This window comes from Psammomys obesus, unplaced genomic scaffold (genome assembly GCF_907164565.1).
Source record: "Psammomys obesus unplaced genomic scaffold, mPsaObe1.curated_primary_1811, whole genome shotgun sequence".
Classification (NCBI taxonomy): domain Eukaryota; kingdom Metazoa; phylum Chordata; class Mammalia; order Rodentia; family Muridae; genus Psammomys; species Psammomys obesus.
Window position 1 is genome coordinate 734,273 of NW_026591497.1, and position 14,318 is coordinate 748,590.

At 45.6% G+C, this 14,318-nt stretch overlaps 1 protein-coding gene across 1 annotated transcript; it reads left to right on the forward strand.

Moving 5' to 3' along the window:
- Positions 1-9,140: 9,140 nt before the first annotated feature.
- On the forward strand, positions 9,141-14,054 carry Igll5 (immunoglobulin lambda like polypeptide 5). The gene is made up of 3 exons (XM_055610237.1): positions 9,141-9,331; positions 12,378-12,493; positions 13,735-14,054. Exons 1-3 carry the CDS (start codon positions 9,141-9,143, stop codon positions 14,052-14,054), a joined length of 627 nt encoding a protein of 208 aa, XP_055466212.1.
- The last annotated feature ends 264 nt before the right edge of the window (positions 14,055-14,318 follow it).

The following is a 14,318-nucleotide window of genomic DNA, read 5'->3' on the forward strand; positions in this document are numbered from 1 at the left end:
GGAAGGCCCCAGGGTGAGAGAGATACATCTACCTCCTGTGCAGGGGAGTGAGGGGCCTGTCAGCATTATTAAAAATAAGTAAATAAATTATACACACACACACACACACACACACACACACAATGTGCACAAGAAAGAATTCTTTTATTATCTATCTATATTTATTTATTTATTATTTGTTTGTTTGTTTGTTTGAGACAGGGTTTCTCTGTGTAGTTCTGGCTGTCCTGGAACTCTATAGAGCAGGCTATCTTTGAACTCAGAGATCCACCTAGCTCTGCCTTCCAAGTGCTAGGATTAAAGGTGTGTGCCACCACCGACTCTGCTACCACCACCACCACCACCATCATCACCACCATCCTGTGAAATAATTCTTTATTACTCAGCTGGTTTGTAAATCAACTGTCATTCTGCAAAGTCAAAAGACAAAAGTATTAAAACTAACTATGGAGATGGGCATAGTGGCGCACGTGTGTAATCCCAGCTCTCAGGGAGGCAGAGACAGGCAGATCTCCGTGAGTTCGAGGCCATCCTGGTCTACAAAGCGAGTCCAGGACAGCCAAGGCTACACAGAAAAATAGAGAGCTATTAACTTTACACGGTTACTATTCGCCCAGCCTTAAGTGTTTTAAGGCTTATTAAAAATATAACAGGTCTCTGTGTTCATTCATTTCTAAAGTAGCAGGTTAAGGGATAACTGTCACCTTAATAATCATATGAACCACATTAAATACTAATAATTCCACAACACGTCTTCTCTGTATTCAATGAGTAGCGTAGGTGCTGTCTTCATTTAACGGCGCCTTACCATCAGTTTGTGTGAATCATTTCTCTTCTTCCGTTATGTGAGCCTGAGTGATGGAACTCAGGTCCTAAGACTTGGCAGCAAACACCTTTACCCGCTGAGCCCAGCTGTCCTGATGGCCTAACATTGACTAATCTACATGAAATGCTTAACATACTTACCTGTCACGAGTGTGGCCTGTTCCTGTTCTTTCACCCAGCCATCTTCCTATTCCTCCATCTTCCTATTCCTTCATTCAGACTTGCCTTCCCTCTGCCTCTGACTGCTTCCTGTATTCTCTGCACGTGGGCAAGCCACACCTGTAGTCCTGGCTACGGGAGGCTAAGCAGAAGTGTGAGTCTGAGGGTTAGCCTGGGCAACATAGCAAGATCCCCTCCTCTGAGTCTTGACACAGAAAAGTGGAACTTTTACTTTTTCTTCTTTTCTGGGCCTTTCTTTGGGCTGTGGGCCAGAATGCAAGTATGCTTTCTCTGGTACTTTGGTGTTTTCACTCTTTCTCTCAATCTTCCTCTTTTTGGCGAGGTGTCTGTTTGCCCGTCCTCCACACCTAACTAAAAAGGGCATGGTTTCCTCTCTTCTTCTCACCTCTTTCCTTCCTTATGCAGCTGCTGGTATTTATAGCCTGCCTACCCCCTTGTTTTCCTTTTAAATTCTAGTAAAGTTGTCCTTGAACATAAAAAAGTAAAAAAAACAAAAAAGACCCAAAACCAAAAAAGACAGATGAAATGATTTATGATCTATTTTATTTAACACAACATGTTCCCAATACAATATTTTTCAATAAGCATTATAACAGGTACGTATGAACATTATTTTTTCTTTGGCACTCCATCTTTGAAGTCCAGTATGTATTTTACAGCCGTGGTTTACCTCAGCTCAGACCCACAACACCTGCATAAGGTGTATGAAAAGAGCACAGACTGATGGGACAGAATTCAGATTCCTCACTATCTAGCCTGTGGGCGCTGGATACATCGGGTCCTGAAATTCCTATTTCTTGTCCCTTTAACCTCCACTGTCCGTTTCTGCTGTGTTCAACTAATTGCCATTGATAAGATGCCTGGTTCGCTTGGTTGCCTCAAGCCTTCACTCAAGCTGTTAACATTGGGAGCACTTCCTGTCCTGGGCTGTGTCCTCCCTCTGTCTGCACTGATGTGGAGCTCCACAGCCATCTCACCTCCCCCTCGTTGGGCAACCGTTTCCTGGCCACTCTTCAGTTGTTGCCTCCCTCCAGTGGGCAAACGGCCTGTTTTCCTCATTACAGCTAGCACCTGCCTCACAGCTCCGATTTTATTTAGCAAGACTCTTACACTAGCCTGTAAATTCCCAGCTGGCTGGGTGTGTGTGTGATGAACACTCTGGGTGATAGGAGAGGCGGGTGAGTGAGGGAATGCGTGATGAATGCAAGCCAGTGAATTCTTGGCTACTCTAAGTAGGCTCTCATTAGATGGCTGGGGTCATTGTGATTCTCTGAGACTGGGCAGAGGCAGCCTGGATGTTTTTCCACATTTGTGACTGGCCACACTCTCTCACTGCTTTTGTACTTCTGTCTCTCCATTGTCCTGTTTCCCTCTGTCGCATCAGCATGCTCTGACGTCTGACAAATGCAACCAGGGACTGTATACTGTAACAAAGAAGGGCCTGGAAGAGGAAAGCCTGAAGGCAGCAACCACACAGAAGGAATGTGGCGGAACCTCTGAGCCTGAGGAGAGCTGGTGGAGTGGGCAGGATTCCCAGAGTATCAGGACCCACAACCCAGTACCGCAAAGACTCTGCTCCAGGAATCAAGAGGACTCCCAGCAGCCATGAGAACCAGGATGTGACCTATGCATGAGCTCACCTTCCAAATTCAACAGAAAACAGAACCAAACCAGCTTGGACATGCTGTCAGTGGCTCAAACATTCGGACCTGAGAAAATCCTGAGACCCTGGGGGAGGGGATCTCAGGAGCAACCAGGGTCTTACAGGGTGGCACTTAGATTTTTGCCATCCAAGTTCACAGTCAAGTCATCATGCTTATTTCACTTTATTATTTATTCCCCGTGCAGTCCCACCTTTCGTATTTAGCTGTGACTACACACCGGATGTGCCCTCCACTTTGTTTCTCTGATACCTGAACTCGGTTGTGCCTGGTGCCTGCTAACAAAGGTCCTTGACCAAACTTCAGCTAAGTCTGTCTGGGTCTGCCTCTCAACTAGACGTAAACCCTGGCTCATAAACACCACTCAGACACTGACCTAGTTCCTAGTACCAGAAGGCTCCGAGTCTCAGAGGACCCAAGCTCCTCTTGAAGTGCCTCCTGAAAGCAGAATGAATAGACTCAAGTGAAGCCCCTGTTACAAGTCTCTACTGGAGAACAGGAGCCTAATCTCAAAATGCCCCAGTTAGCGCACCTAGAGTGGGAATGGTAAGAAATACAGATTTGTCATTATAAACCAGTAATTAATAAGGGTGACTGTGTGCAAATATGCCATTCTATACAAGGGGCATGAACATCCATAGGCTTTGGTATTTCAGGGTCCTGGGACCATATACTGTAAGTACCAAGGGACAGCTCTACTTTTTTTCCATTTTGTGATTTATTTATTTTTTAATCATTTTGCGCGTATGTGTGTGCGCCACGGGAAATGCTGGTACTTGTGGAGGCCAGAAGAGGGTGCTGGGCTCTGGAGCTCACACCTGTCTGATGTATGGTAAGAACCAGACTTGGGTGCCCTGGTAGCAGTGCTTATGACCACTGAGTAGTCTCTCTGGCTCCACTTTTCCCCATCTTCAAAACGTATTTCCTAGGGTAGCATACAAAGTAACGGGTTTCATTCTGGCATTTTCATTCATTTGTGCCATTACGGTTTGTTATCACTCATTCTGCTCCCCACTGTCTCGTGATTGCCCCCTCCCCTCCCCCCACCTTGTGCTGTCTCTCTTCTCTCTGGCTGGTTTCCTGTCATTCCCCAGACAGCCCTTTCATGTCATGTGTATTCAATTATCTTGTCTGCCCTTTTTAAGATCCTTTTCTTTTCACGATGCCCTTTCTAGTATCATGACCTGCAGGCACAAACATGCTTATAATCACGTACAGATGTACCAATAATAAACATGTATTTTTGAATTTGGTTTGCAAGAATTTTTTTTGTAGCTTTTTGCAAATATTTTCACCAGGAAATTTGATTGATAGCTTTCTTTTTATGTTGTGTCTTTATGTGATCTTGGCACGAGATTAATATTGGCTTCATAGAATGAGTATAATAGTGTTCCTTCATTTTGTTAATATACACGTTGGTTGTACGTGTGGCATCTTTCTTGCCTCCTTGTAGGAAGTCCCATGTGGTCTTGGTGTTTGCTTTTTTTTTAATTTATTTATTTATTATGTATACAATATCTGCATGTGTGCCTTCACATCAGAAGGCAGCATTGAATGGAGGCATACATTGTTTTCTAAACGAGTTTTCTCATGTTTTTGAATATAATGTCTTAGCATTTTTGGACTTATGGCCCTCGATTCCTTCCCAGCTTGGGCAGGAAGCGTACCAGTATAAACCCCTGTGTTTCAACGTGAGGGATTGTAATGAGCACACTCCATGGATATTAGACGACATAGCTGATTTATTAGTAACTTTCTGGAGGGAAACAAAATGATGCATGTGTGTGTGTGTGTGTGTTTTCAAGAATCAAGGCCCACAGCTTTGTAGCAGAATGGAGCCTCTGCCCGTGGTATTTATTACAGAGTGATGGCCGCTTAGGTCTTGCAGTAAGCTCTTGTAAGCAATCAGTGATTGTTATCTGAGATTTGTGAGTTTGCTCGTCCATGGGAATTTCAGACCCTTAGCATGACCTTAGTCATAAGACATTCCTAGCAAACCTTGAATTCTTATAATGACCATGTTTGCTTAGGTGATGGTCTCCCAAGACAACCCCTAGATAAGATAAGATAGGATAGGATAGGGTAAGATAGGATAAAGATAAGAGGTTTTGGTATGTGAGAATTACTTGCTAAAAGGCCTTTTTCGTAACGATCAATAAAAGCACTTTGGTAAGAGGAGGAGAAGTATCTGCAGGAAAGGTCTTGGAACCATGTGGAGAAATGAACCAGATCTAAGATATGACTAAAAGCAAGTATAATATGGGAAGTCTGAATGGTAGGAAATTATGCAGGCTTGGAGGTTTTAGGATGGATTAACTATTGCCCAGCATTGTGCTCTAGGTTAATTAAATAAATCCTAGTCTCTGTGTGGTGAAAAAAAAAAAAAAGCACTTTGGTGAGGTTGTTTGGAGTTTACTTAATTGGAGTTAGTCCCCATGCCCACAATCTGCCCTGCAGTGTCTCTCTGTCTTTGATTGACCTGGCCAGCACAACTCAAAACACCAACACAGTTTGGAGATGACAAGTTCAGAATTTGAAGGTCAGTTAGGCTGGAAGCCCAGGGGAGAATTTCTGTTTATGTTCAAAGTGATCAGCCAGCAAAATCTCCTCTTGTTCAGGGGAATTCAATCTTTGTACTCCAGTAAACTAGATGAAGCCATCCACATCATAAAAGGTAATGTATATTATTTGAAGTTCATGATTTAAGTATTAATTTCACCAAAATTATCTACAAACCATCAAGATTAATTTTTGATCAACTCCCTGGGTTTCTGTGGCCCAGCCAGGTAGACACATTGTGTTATGGCCAGCTTTTAAGGTCCCCAAGACCACCATGGGAGCTGGACCACGTATGCAAGAGCAAAGAGCTTTATTTGGGCTTAAGCTCAGTCTCTCTACTGTCACCAATGCAGTGGATCATAGAGGAGAGCCCCGAGCAGCTGGATGGCAGGGTTTTTATTGGGGTTTGAGGAGGGACTGGGAATTTCCAGTTTAATAGTTATACGATTGGATGACATTCAGCAAGGGCAAGCTTGTTACAAAGTGATTGACTAACTCACATAACTAACATTGAGCGAGCTATCTATAGATCTCAGGAATGTTAGGTCCTATTTTCTGTGCCATGAATGTTCTACTGCAAGGTTGTTGGGCTGTCCAGCACAGATGCCCCACCCTGAGATAAGACACCTTCCCATTCTTGTGGTTATCGTCAGGCTGTTCCTTGGGTAGGGAATCTTGTTTCTGGAATTGGTGACCTATGGCCTAGCTCCTGGTGATCTTGGGGTGGGATCACTAGTTCCTGGTGACTTTTGGGTGACCCTGTTTAGGCCTAGGTCCTGGTGACCTTTGGCAGTGTCAGGCCTGGTTCTCTCAGTAGATGTCATCATCATACAGGACTCAATGCTTGCCAATGGCTGCTACGTTATTATTCTCATGTCCAGTGAAACCTTGAGATATGTTGTTTTTGGAGAATGTTTTGAGCCTTCCAAAATGGCTCCCAAGACATCTTAGAGAGGGTCTTGGGAGCCATTGAACAGGTCAGGGACCCTGAAAGCCAGGAAGCTTCTAAAGCATCAATATATGTGAGCTGGAAAAAGCAGTTCTGTGGCTGTTCTGAAGTCATTCTTTATAGGTGGGTATGCAATGGTCACAGGCAGCTGTTATGCCGAGATCTTTGGTTCCCAAAGACCACCAGGAACTGGACTATATGCAGAAGCAAAGAGCTTTATTGGGGCTTAAGCCCGGTCTCTCTACCATCACCAATGCAGTGGATCAGAGAGGAAAGCCTCAAGCAGCTGCACAGTAGGGTTTTTATTGGGGTTTGAGCAAGGACCAGGAATTTCCAGCTTAGCAGTTACACAATTAGGTGACATTCAGCAAGGGCAAGCTTGTTACAAAGTGATTGGCTAACTCACGTAACTAACATTGAGCGAGCTATCTAAAGACCTCAGGAATGTTAGGTCCTATTTTCTGTGCCATGAAATGTTCTACTACAAGGTTGGTGGGCTGCGCAGCACAGATGCCCCACTCTGAGATAAGATATCTTCCCATTCTTGTGGTTATCCTCAAGCTGTTTCTTGGGTCAGGGGGATTTTATGGTCTTGTTCCCAGAATTGGTGACCTATGGTCTAATTTTTGTTTTAAAGTAAGGTCTGATTCTAAAATGGAGACAAAATGGAGTTTATATCATCCTCTCACAGTCTCCCTGGGGCCTTAGGTAGAGAGGTGGGCATGAGCCAGAGGAGAGGGGTATTTTCAGTACCAAACATGGCGGGAGTACCCGGATAGGAGACAGTCCTCTATCCAAAGACAGAAGAGTTGGGCATCTTGAGTATTTTTTTTTTTTCTGATGATTACATCTGGATAACTGCAGGAAGCTATGGTCTGTGACTGCTTCTTGCTCTGAGGCTATGGTAGGATCAGGGCTCAGAGAACAGTTGAGATGCTATACATTTAGGCAAAGTCTGAGATTTGGCACTGCTGTAAGGGGGAATCATGAGTCCTTGGTCCTGGGATGTAGGGTTTCCAGGGTGGAGTAACTAGTCAGTGTCCTTTGGAGCCTTCCTCCAAGCTCCAGGATATAAGGAGCCCAAAGTAGGTAGAGAGGGCCATGTGCCTCAAGTGAGGAAAAGTGAGGTCCCCCTGTACTTCACATATCTTTTAGGGAACTCACACTCTATTGTCTGGTACCTTGTCCTTGTCTTGATGGACCACAAACACTCAAGATGTAGTTCTTGTCCTTCAGGGTTTGCAGTCAGTGTTTGTGGGACACAGGGATCCAAGGCAGATCTCATCAGTCCATGGAGTCTGACCTAACTCTGGCCCTCGTCATCTCTGTGGGACACCAAGATGTCTTCTTGTGTCTAGATAGATGAGGTGAAAGTCTTGAATGGCCAAGTGAATGCTCCCACAGCTGGAGTAGAAGCACACCCACCAGCTTTGGATGAGGATTGTACAGCCAAGTTCTGAAGTTCTGCCATGCTACAGGAAGCCGATAGACTCTACATGTTCTGATCATACAAACAAATGAGATGGTGGATAAATGAGTCTGAGTTATTCTACAATGGGTAGGGTGTATCCAAAGAGCGTGTAATATATGCCCACACACTTTTTTTTTTCACTTTCTTTGTGTTTTTTTTTTTTTTTTTTTGTTTTTTTTTTGAGATAGGATCTTGTTATACATCCCAGGATGGCCTTGAACTCACAACCCCCCTGTCTCAGCCTCTCCACTGTGTTGTTGTAAATAAAAAATGAGTGTTGGGCTATATATTATATATTATTAGCCCTAAGCTTATCACAGCAGTATTGTCTAACATGCTATCACAAATAATAAGACACAGACACCTGTTAGATTTTATAATTGCCTTATTTACCTTGGGCTGGGCAGATATTTCTACCTATGCTGGCTGTCTCACCATTCACCTCCCAGCCCCCATCCAAGGCCATCCTCCTTAACCATCCTCATTTGAATTATCTCCCATCCATAATCCCATGGTACTTGCTTGTATTCTTCACCTGGGCCATTTCATGCCATTATTGGAGTCTTTCCTCCCAGCCCACAAGACTTCTTCTCCACGCTAACCCATCGTGGCATCCTCCTTCATCCTCTCCTCTTGTCCCCTGTTTCCCGTGATTCTTTCTTGAACCCAAAAGCCCGGGAACCTTCACCATGCCTACCCCATTCTGCCCTGCCCAGGTATAGCCCATTTATTCAGGTATGGCTTACGCAGGTGTACAAAACAAGGATAGGAGTAACCAGATCTTGAGGGTCAGTGACATGCATCAAACCTACCTCCAGCATCAGAGCTGGAATTGCAGCTAGGTGGCATCCCGAGTGGCTAATGTTTATCAGCTAAACTTTTACAGATATGGGTTTTACTTATAAAGATTTGGGGTGTCTTAGTTTGTGATATGAGGCCTACAGGGACTGAACATAGTGTAGTAAACACCATTTTAATTACTATATTGTAATTCCTGGATCAGACTGGTAGCTTTTTGCTGAACCTAAACCTCTGCTTGCAGAATACCCCTGGCCCTGCATGAGCTCGAACTGTACCTCACATCCCTGACAGTAAGCTGTTCGTGGGGCAGGTGTTCAGTCACTCTTCATGGCCCCGCTAATCCCTGGGGAGATCTGTTCCACAGACCCAGGATTCCTTGGGGACCTGGATATCAGTCAGGCGGAGCCACCCAGAACTCCAGGGATGGGTTAGGCAGGCAGCTGTGAGTTGAAACAGTTGAACTTGCATCCCAACCACAGCTGGGTGGTTTGTAGGTATCCCCCTGGGGGACACCTCCACAGATGATGACCAGAGGCCCTGGAGGGTGCCTGCTGCTGGTGGAAACCAGACCCAACCTGGGGTTTGGCTACACAAATACATTTGCACTGGAACAGCTTCTGGCCATCAGAGGAGGCGCAAGCCAGGAAACCCACACTGCAAGTAGGGCCAGAGTTCACCTTGAACTTGTGGACCAATGAAGCTCAGAGCAGGACAAACACTGGGCACCACCCGCAGACAGTGCAAACTTCTTCTGTTACTGCTCTTGGGCCTTGTGGATGGTGTCCAGCATGTACTTTCCCCAAGCTCAGCCCAAAGGAGTAGAGCCCTGGGCTCTGGATCTTCAGGGGGAAGCAGCAGGCCGCATCTGTGGGCCCTGCCAGGCAGGTAAGGGACTTACTTGTTTGGGAATGTATTTTGAGCCCATAGAATGGGCGACTGGGAAGGAAGGTGGCCATTGAGGCCAAAGCGGTGAGAAGGAAGGATCTGCCTAAGAGGAGGGGCCTGGGCAAATGTTAGCTGAAGCTCAGGACCTTGCTCATGCTTGGCCAGTGTTCTACCAATGAGCTACATCCACAGCCCATCTCCCTTCTCCATTTTTCATTTTGAGAAAAGGTCTTTCTAGGTTGCCCTGTCTGATCTTACTCTCTGTAGCGTAGGCAGGATTTGAACTTCCTAAATCCCTACCAGACCCTCCTTCCTTCCTAAGTCCTCTGGAGTAGCTAGAAGTAAGACTGTGGTACCAAGTTATTTTAGTGTGCCAGGGTCTTCATCCATTTAGAGTGAACTGTGTGTGTTCATTTTAGTCACATAGTTGAAGTTCTAGAAATTTATTCTTAGGTAATTATCAAAACATGCACTAAATATTATAGAAGTGCCTTGGGGTACTTGAGGAGTAGAAACTGGGGCCACAGAGATGACTCGGTCTAGAAGACCTTGCCCCTCAAACATGAGGACCTGAGTTCAGACTCTCAGCACCTGTGCAAACAGAGAGCGGTGGTGGCCCATGCTGCTAACTCTAGCACAGGGAGGTTGAGGTGGGAGGAGCCCTGGGGCTTACCAGCCAGCTAGTCTAGCTGGATCAGTGAGCTCCAGGTTCAATACGAGAAAGACCCTGTCTCAGAAAATCCAATGGTCTGCTCTGACTGAGCTGATGTGCTCTGCAGAGGGAAGCAATAGCGTTTCCATTCAGCTTGATTCACTGGGCATTTATTAACTGTGTGGAGGAATCATTAATTATTTTCTGAGTTGGAATCTGAGTGTACATTAACTTTGAACTTGTCCTCTTTAGTTCAGTATGACACTGAGTTGTTGTTTAATCCATCAATATTTTCTTCTTTTATTACTGAGCAGAATTTCACTTCTTAGACTCATAGCTAAAGAAAAAAAATCAATGAAACATTAAAAATTCTATTGAGTCATAATGAACAAACAACATTAGAAATGATCAAGAAAATGGAAGAGAGAAAAGCAAAATTATAAATTGTTGTTCATGTAGGTTGAGAACATTTAATCTGAAATGCCCCAAACTCCCAAGCTTTACAAGTGGAGAACTGTGTGTTTGAGTTCATGGTCAAAATGTAGGCACACACACACACACACACACACACACACACACCCCCGTTCAAAGGAAGCCCATTGACTGCTCAGTTTCCAAGTGGGTTTCCTAGTAAGGGGCACAGGGGCTGTCTCTGACATGAACTCAGTGGCCGACTCTTTGGTCACCTCCCCCTGAGGGGTGCACACAGAAGAAGACAATACAGCCAGTCCTGATGAGACCTGATAAGCTAGGGTCAGATGGAAGCGGAGGAGAACCTCCCCTATCAGGGGACATAGGAGAGGAGGGAGGTGGATGAGACTGAGAGGAGATGAGGGACGGGGCTGTAGAGGGGATACAAAGTGGATAAATTATACTAAATAAATATATAAATAATTAAAAAAATTAAAAATGTAAGCACACTGGAAATGTTGTATAACATGCTTCCAGACTATTGTATAATGTATAATATCAATTATAAATTTTTGTTTAGAGTTGGGTCCCATCCCTCACATATCAGCTAAATCTGAAATATTTAATGATTTCAGGTAAGGATATCATTACTTGTAATGGGGAGGGAGCATTATAACAGGTGCTATAATCTAAGGTATGAATCATGAATACGCAGTTCCAATAAATGTAAAACACAAGCTACCAAAGTGACACAAGAAAAAAAATTACAAATCTATAGTCCTTCTTGTGTTTAAAAGCTGAACGCTGATGTGAAAAGCTACGCTTTCCTGCTGTATTTCCCCTGGCCTGGGACAGTGTTCAGTGGTGTGCTTTACCTGAGAATGGAGCAAAGTGTGAAGGCCATGGTGACGGCCCTGGTGAGAGCAGGCTGTGGCCTTTGTTAGTGTGATCTTGGTGGGGTAGTTTCTTAGGGAGCATCAGCAGTGTTAGGTGTTTCTTCCTGACTGGTTCTCACTGACTCTTTCTTGGAGGATAAACTCTAGCCTCTAGTATTTGGGAAACTAAATGAGAAGAGGCCTCAGGGGTCTCGGCTTCCAAGATGCGGGCATTAACTTTTGGTTCCAGGGTGGGACCTGACCTCAGCTGGACACGGCATCCCCATGTTCCAGATTTATTGGCATTTGCCTTTCCAGGTTATATTCAAGGTAGATGGTATGCAGCTTTAAGGAGACTTCTAAGAATTTCTTTTGTAAACTAGGTTTCAAACTGTAGCTCTCGTGCTGAGATCTCTGATCAATTTATGTGGGTGGTGTGGGATAGGGTAACGTCTGCCCCTTTGTCTGAGCCATTTGTTGAGTGACATTTTCTCCCTTAAATTGTCACGGCACCTTTGCCAGAAAGTCAATCACAGACGTTCATGCTACCCGGAGCAACTAGACCCCTATAAATATACAATCACATTTTTTTTTTTCTCACAGAAATAGAAAAAAAAAAAAAGGGTTGATGTGGTGGCGCACTTCTTTGATCCTAGTTCTTGGGAGGCAGAGGTAGGCAGGGCTTCGTGAGCTGGAGGCCAGCCTGGAAGATCAGTAGTAGTCTGAAAGATCAGATAAGGCCTCATGATAGAAATGAAAACTGGAATCCTCACAACATAGCATGCATGGGACCTGGGAGGAAGCTGGTCTGGACGGACCATGACGAACTGGTATGGAGGAGACACAGACACTGTAAAAGGGACACCCACCCACCCACACACCCACACACACCCCGGAATTTCCTGATTCAACCATACCCACCAGAGAAGATACAGCAGTTAGGAATTTTCTGGAAATCTGCTGGGCCTGGTGTTGCCACCAACACTGAAGTATTCAGAGCTGGAAGTGGTAGATGGATAGATGGACTCGTGGAGCACTGGCTGCCCATCTACTTTCTGCCAAGGCCGTAGTTCGTTTACTGTTGTGCTGTGCCTGACTCACCCGACAGGTTCCTGTTTCAGATCATCCCATGGAGAACTGGCCCCAGGCGCTGGCCCTATGGGCGTCCCTTTGAGCCCCAGCCATGCTTGAGCTTTGGTGACGGAACCCGGCTCACAATTCTAGGTAAGCCTCTCATGACAGTCCATTTCGTTCTGGGGAGTTCTTTCCATCTGTCTTCCCCAGCCTTTCAGTCTGACATATACCTTCTTCTGTAGATGAGGGAGAGGCAAGTAGACTTAAGGTAAATCACAGGAGAGGCCAGTAGCTCCATCGACTCCTCCGAGGCAGATGCCTAGTTGCTGGGATTTTCAGGCCTTAGAGACCTTAGAATCTGAACTGAGGCCCAGATGCCCATCTAGATTGAGAAGGCCACATAGTAGGTCCAGGGATGTGGCTGGTGCTGTGAACCCAGCCTTCAAAGACTCAGGTCACCCCAGGTGGAAAACCACAGAGGCTGAGAGACGAATATGGCTCAGTCTAGACTACAGCTGTCTAATCTTCTGCTGGCCTGTGAGGTCACAGGGACACAGAACAGGCTCAGAGTGACAAGGTAACTAGAACCAGGTCCTCCAAGGATTATTACTAGAAAAAAACAGCTGTCTCTTATTCCTGGGGTCCTATAGGCCTGGAGCTTGGTGTTTAACTTGGCTAGATGTTTCACTTGTTCATCTTCCTCAGTGTCCTTAGACTTAGATGAGGAATGAGGGAGAAAATGGTGCCAAGTGAAGTCAGGAGTCAGCAGAGACTTCGGGGAGTGGTCAGGGTGTTGCTATCCATCATTGTCTGGGAGAAAGAGGCCCAGAAAGAAAGCCAAGGCTGGTCTTGTGATTACTGTGGCCAAAGCATTGGATCCTTGGAGGAGTTCCTGGGATTTTTCTAGATGGAATCTAATGCTTTGTGAGATTACTGAATGGAGTCTGGAGCACAGACCTGGAGCGCTTATACAGCAGGCACCCCTTGAGACCAACTTCCCAGGGCCAACCTTTTAGAATAAATGAGTATCAGTTTACAGAGGAGGCTCTGAGCATTGGAGAAGTAATGGGGGTGGGGGAGTAGGGATACAGGAGATCAGGGTTGGATCCCAATTCAGATTCTAGCTGCTAGGGAGTAGGGGGTAGTTGGCCTTCATCCCAGTGAGGAAACCAAGAATGCAAGGGTCTGGGCCTGGGTCATTTCACTTGGAAGAGGAGCATGGTCTAATGAGGTGTCAGGCTCTCCAGGGGACTCACGTGGACAGAGGAGAAATCATCCCTGGATGGAACACCCTGATGCTGTAGTGAATGGTCACAGAGCTCCTAAGAGAAGATTATTTCCCTATCATGTGGGTTTCTCTGCTACAACTCTCATCTTCTTTGTCTGCACAGGCCAGCCCAAGTCCGACCCCTTGGTCACTCTGTTCCTGCCTTCCTTGAAGAATTTCCAGGCTAATAAGGCCACACTGGTGTGTCTGGTGAGCGAATTCTACCCAGATACTTTGGTGGTGGACTGGAAGGTAGATGGAATCCCTGTCACGCAGGGTGTAGAGACAACCCAGCCCTCCAAACAGACCAACAACAAGTACGTGGTCAGCAGCTTCCTGACACTGATATCTGACCAGTGGACACCTCACAGCCGATACAGCTGTCAGGTTACTCATGAAGGAAACATTGTAGAGAAGAGTGTGTCACCTGCTGAATGTTCATAGACCGTGATCCTCCCGAAGCCTCAGGGGCCTGGATCTGAAGAGCTAGGAAAAAAGGTCCCTTCCCCCAACTAATCCTCTCCTGTGCCTAATGCTCAATAAATATCTTATCATCCATAAGAGAGTCCTCCCTGTCTCATTGGATTCCATGTCATATTTTACTTGCATGCCTAGGGATGCAGAGTTGAGGAGTCCTGGAACCCAGTTGGAAACAGCCCAGGGGAGAAGTCCCAATCTGAGCATTAGCTGGGAAATAGTGCTGTTGTT

Excerpts from the sequence above, each read along its gene's own strand:
- Igll5 (XM_055610237.1), top strand. The coding sequence starts at position 9,141 with ATGAAGCTCAGAGCAGGACAAACACTGGGCACCACCCGCAGACAGTGC. Across the intron at positions 9,332-12,377 it reads CTGTGGGCCCTGCCAGGCAG|GTTCCTGTTTCAGATCATCC; the intron begins GTAAGGGACTTA and ends CTCACCCGACAG. Across the intron at positions 12,494-13,734 it reads AACCCGGCTCACAATTCTAG|GCCAGCCCAAGTCCGACCCC; the intron begins GTAAGCCTCTCA and ends TTGTCTGCACAG.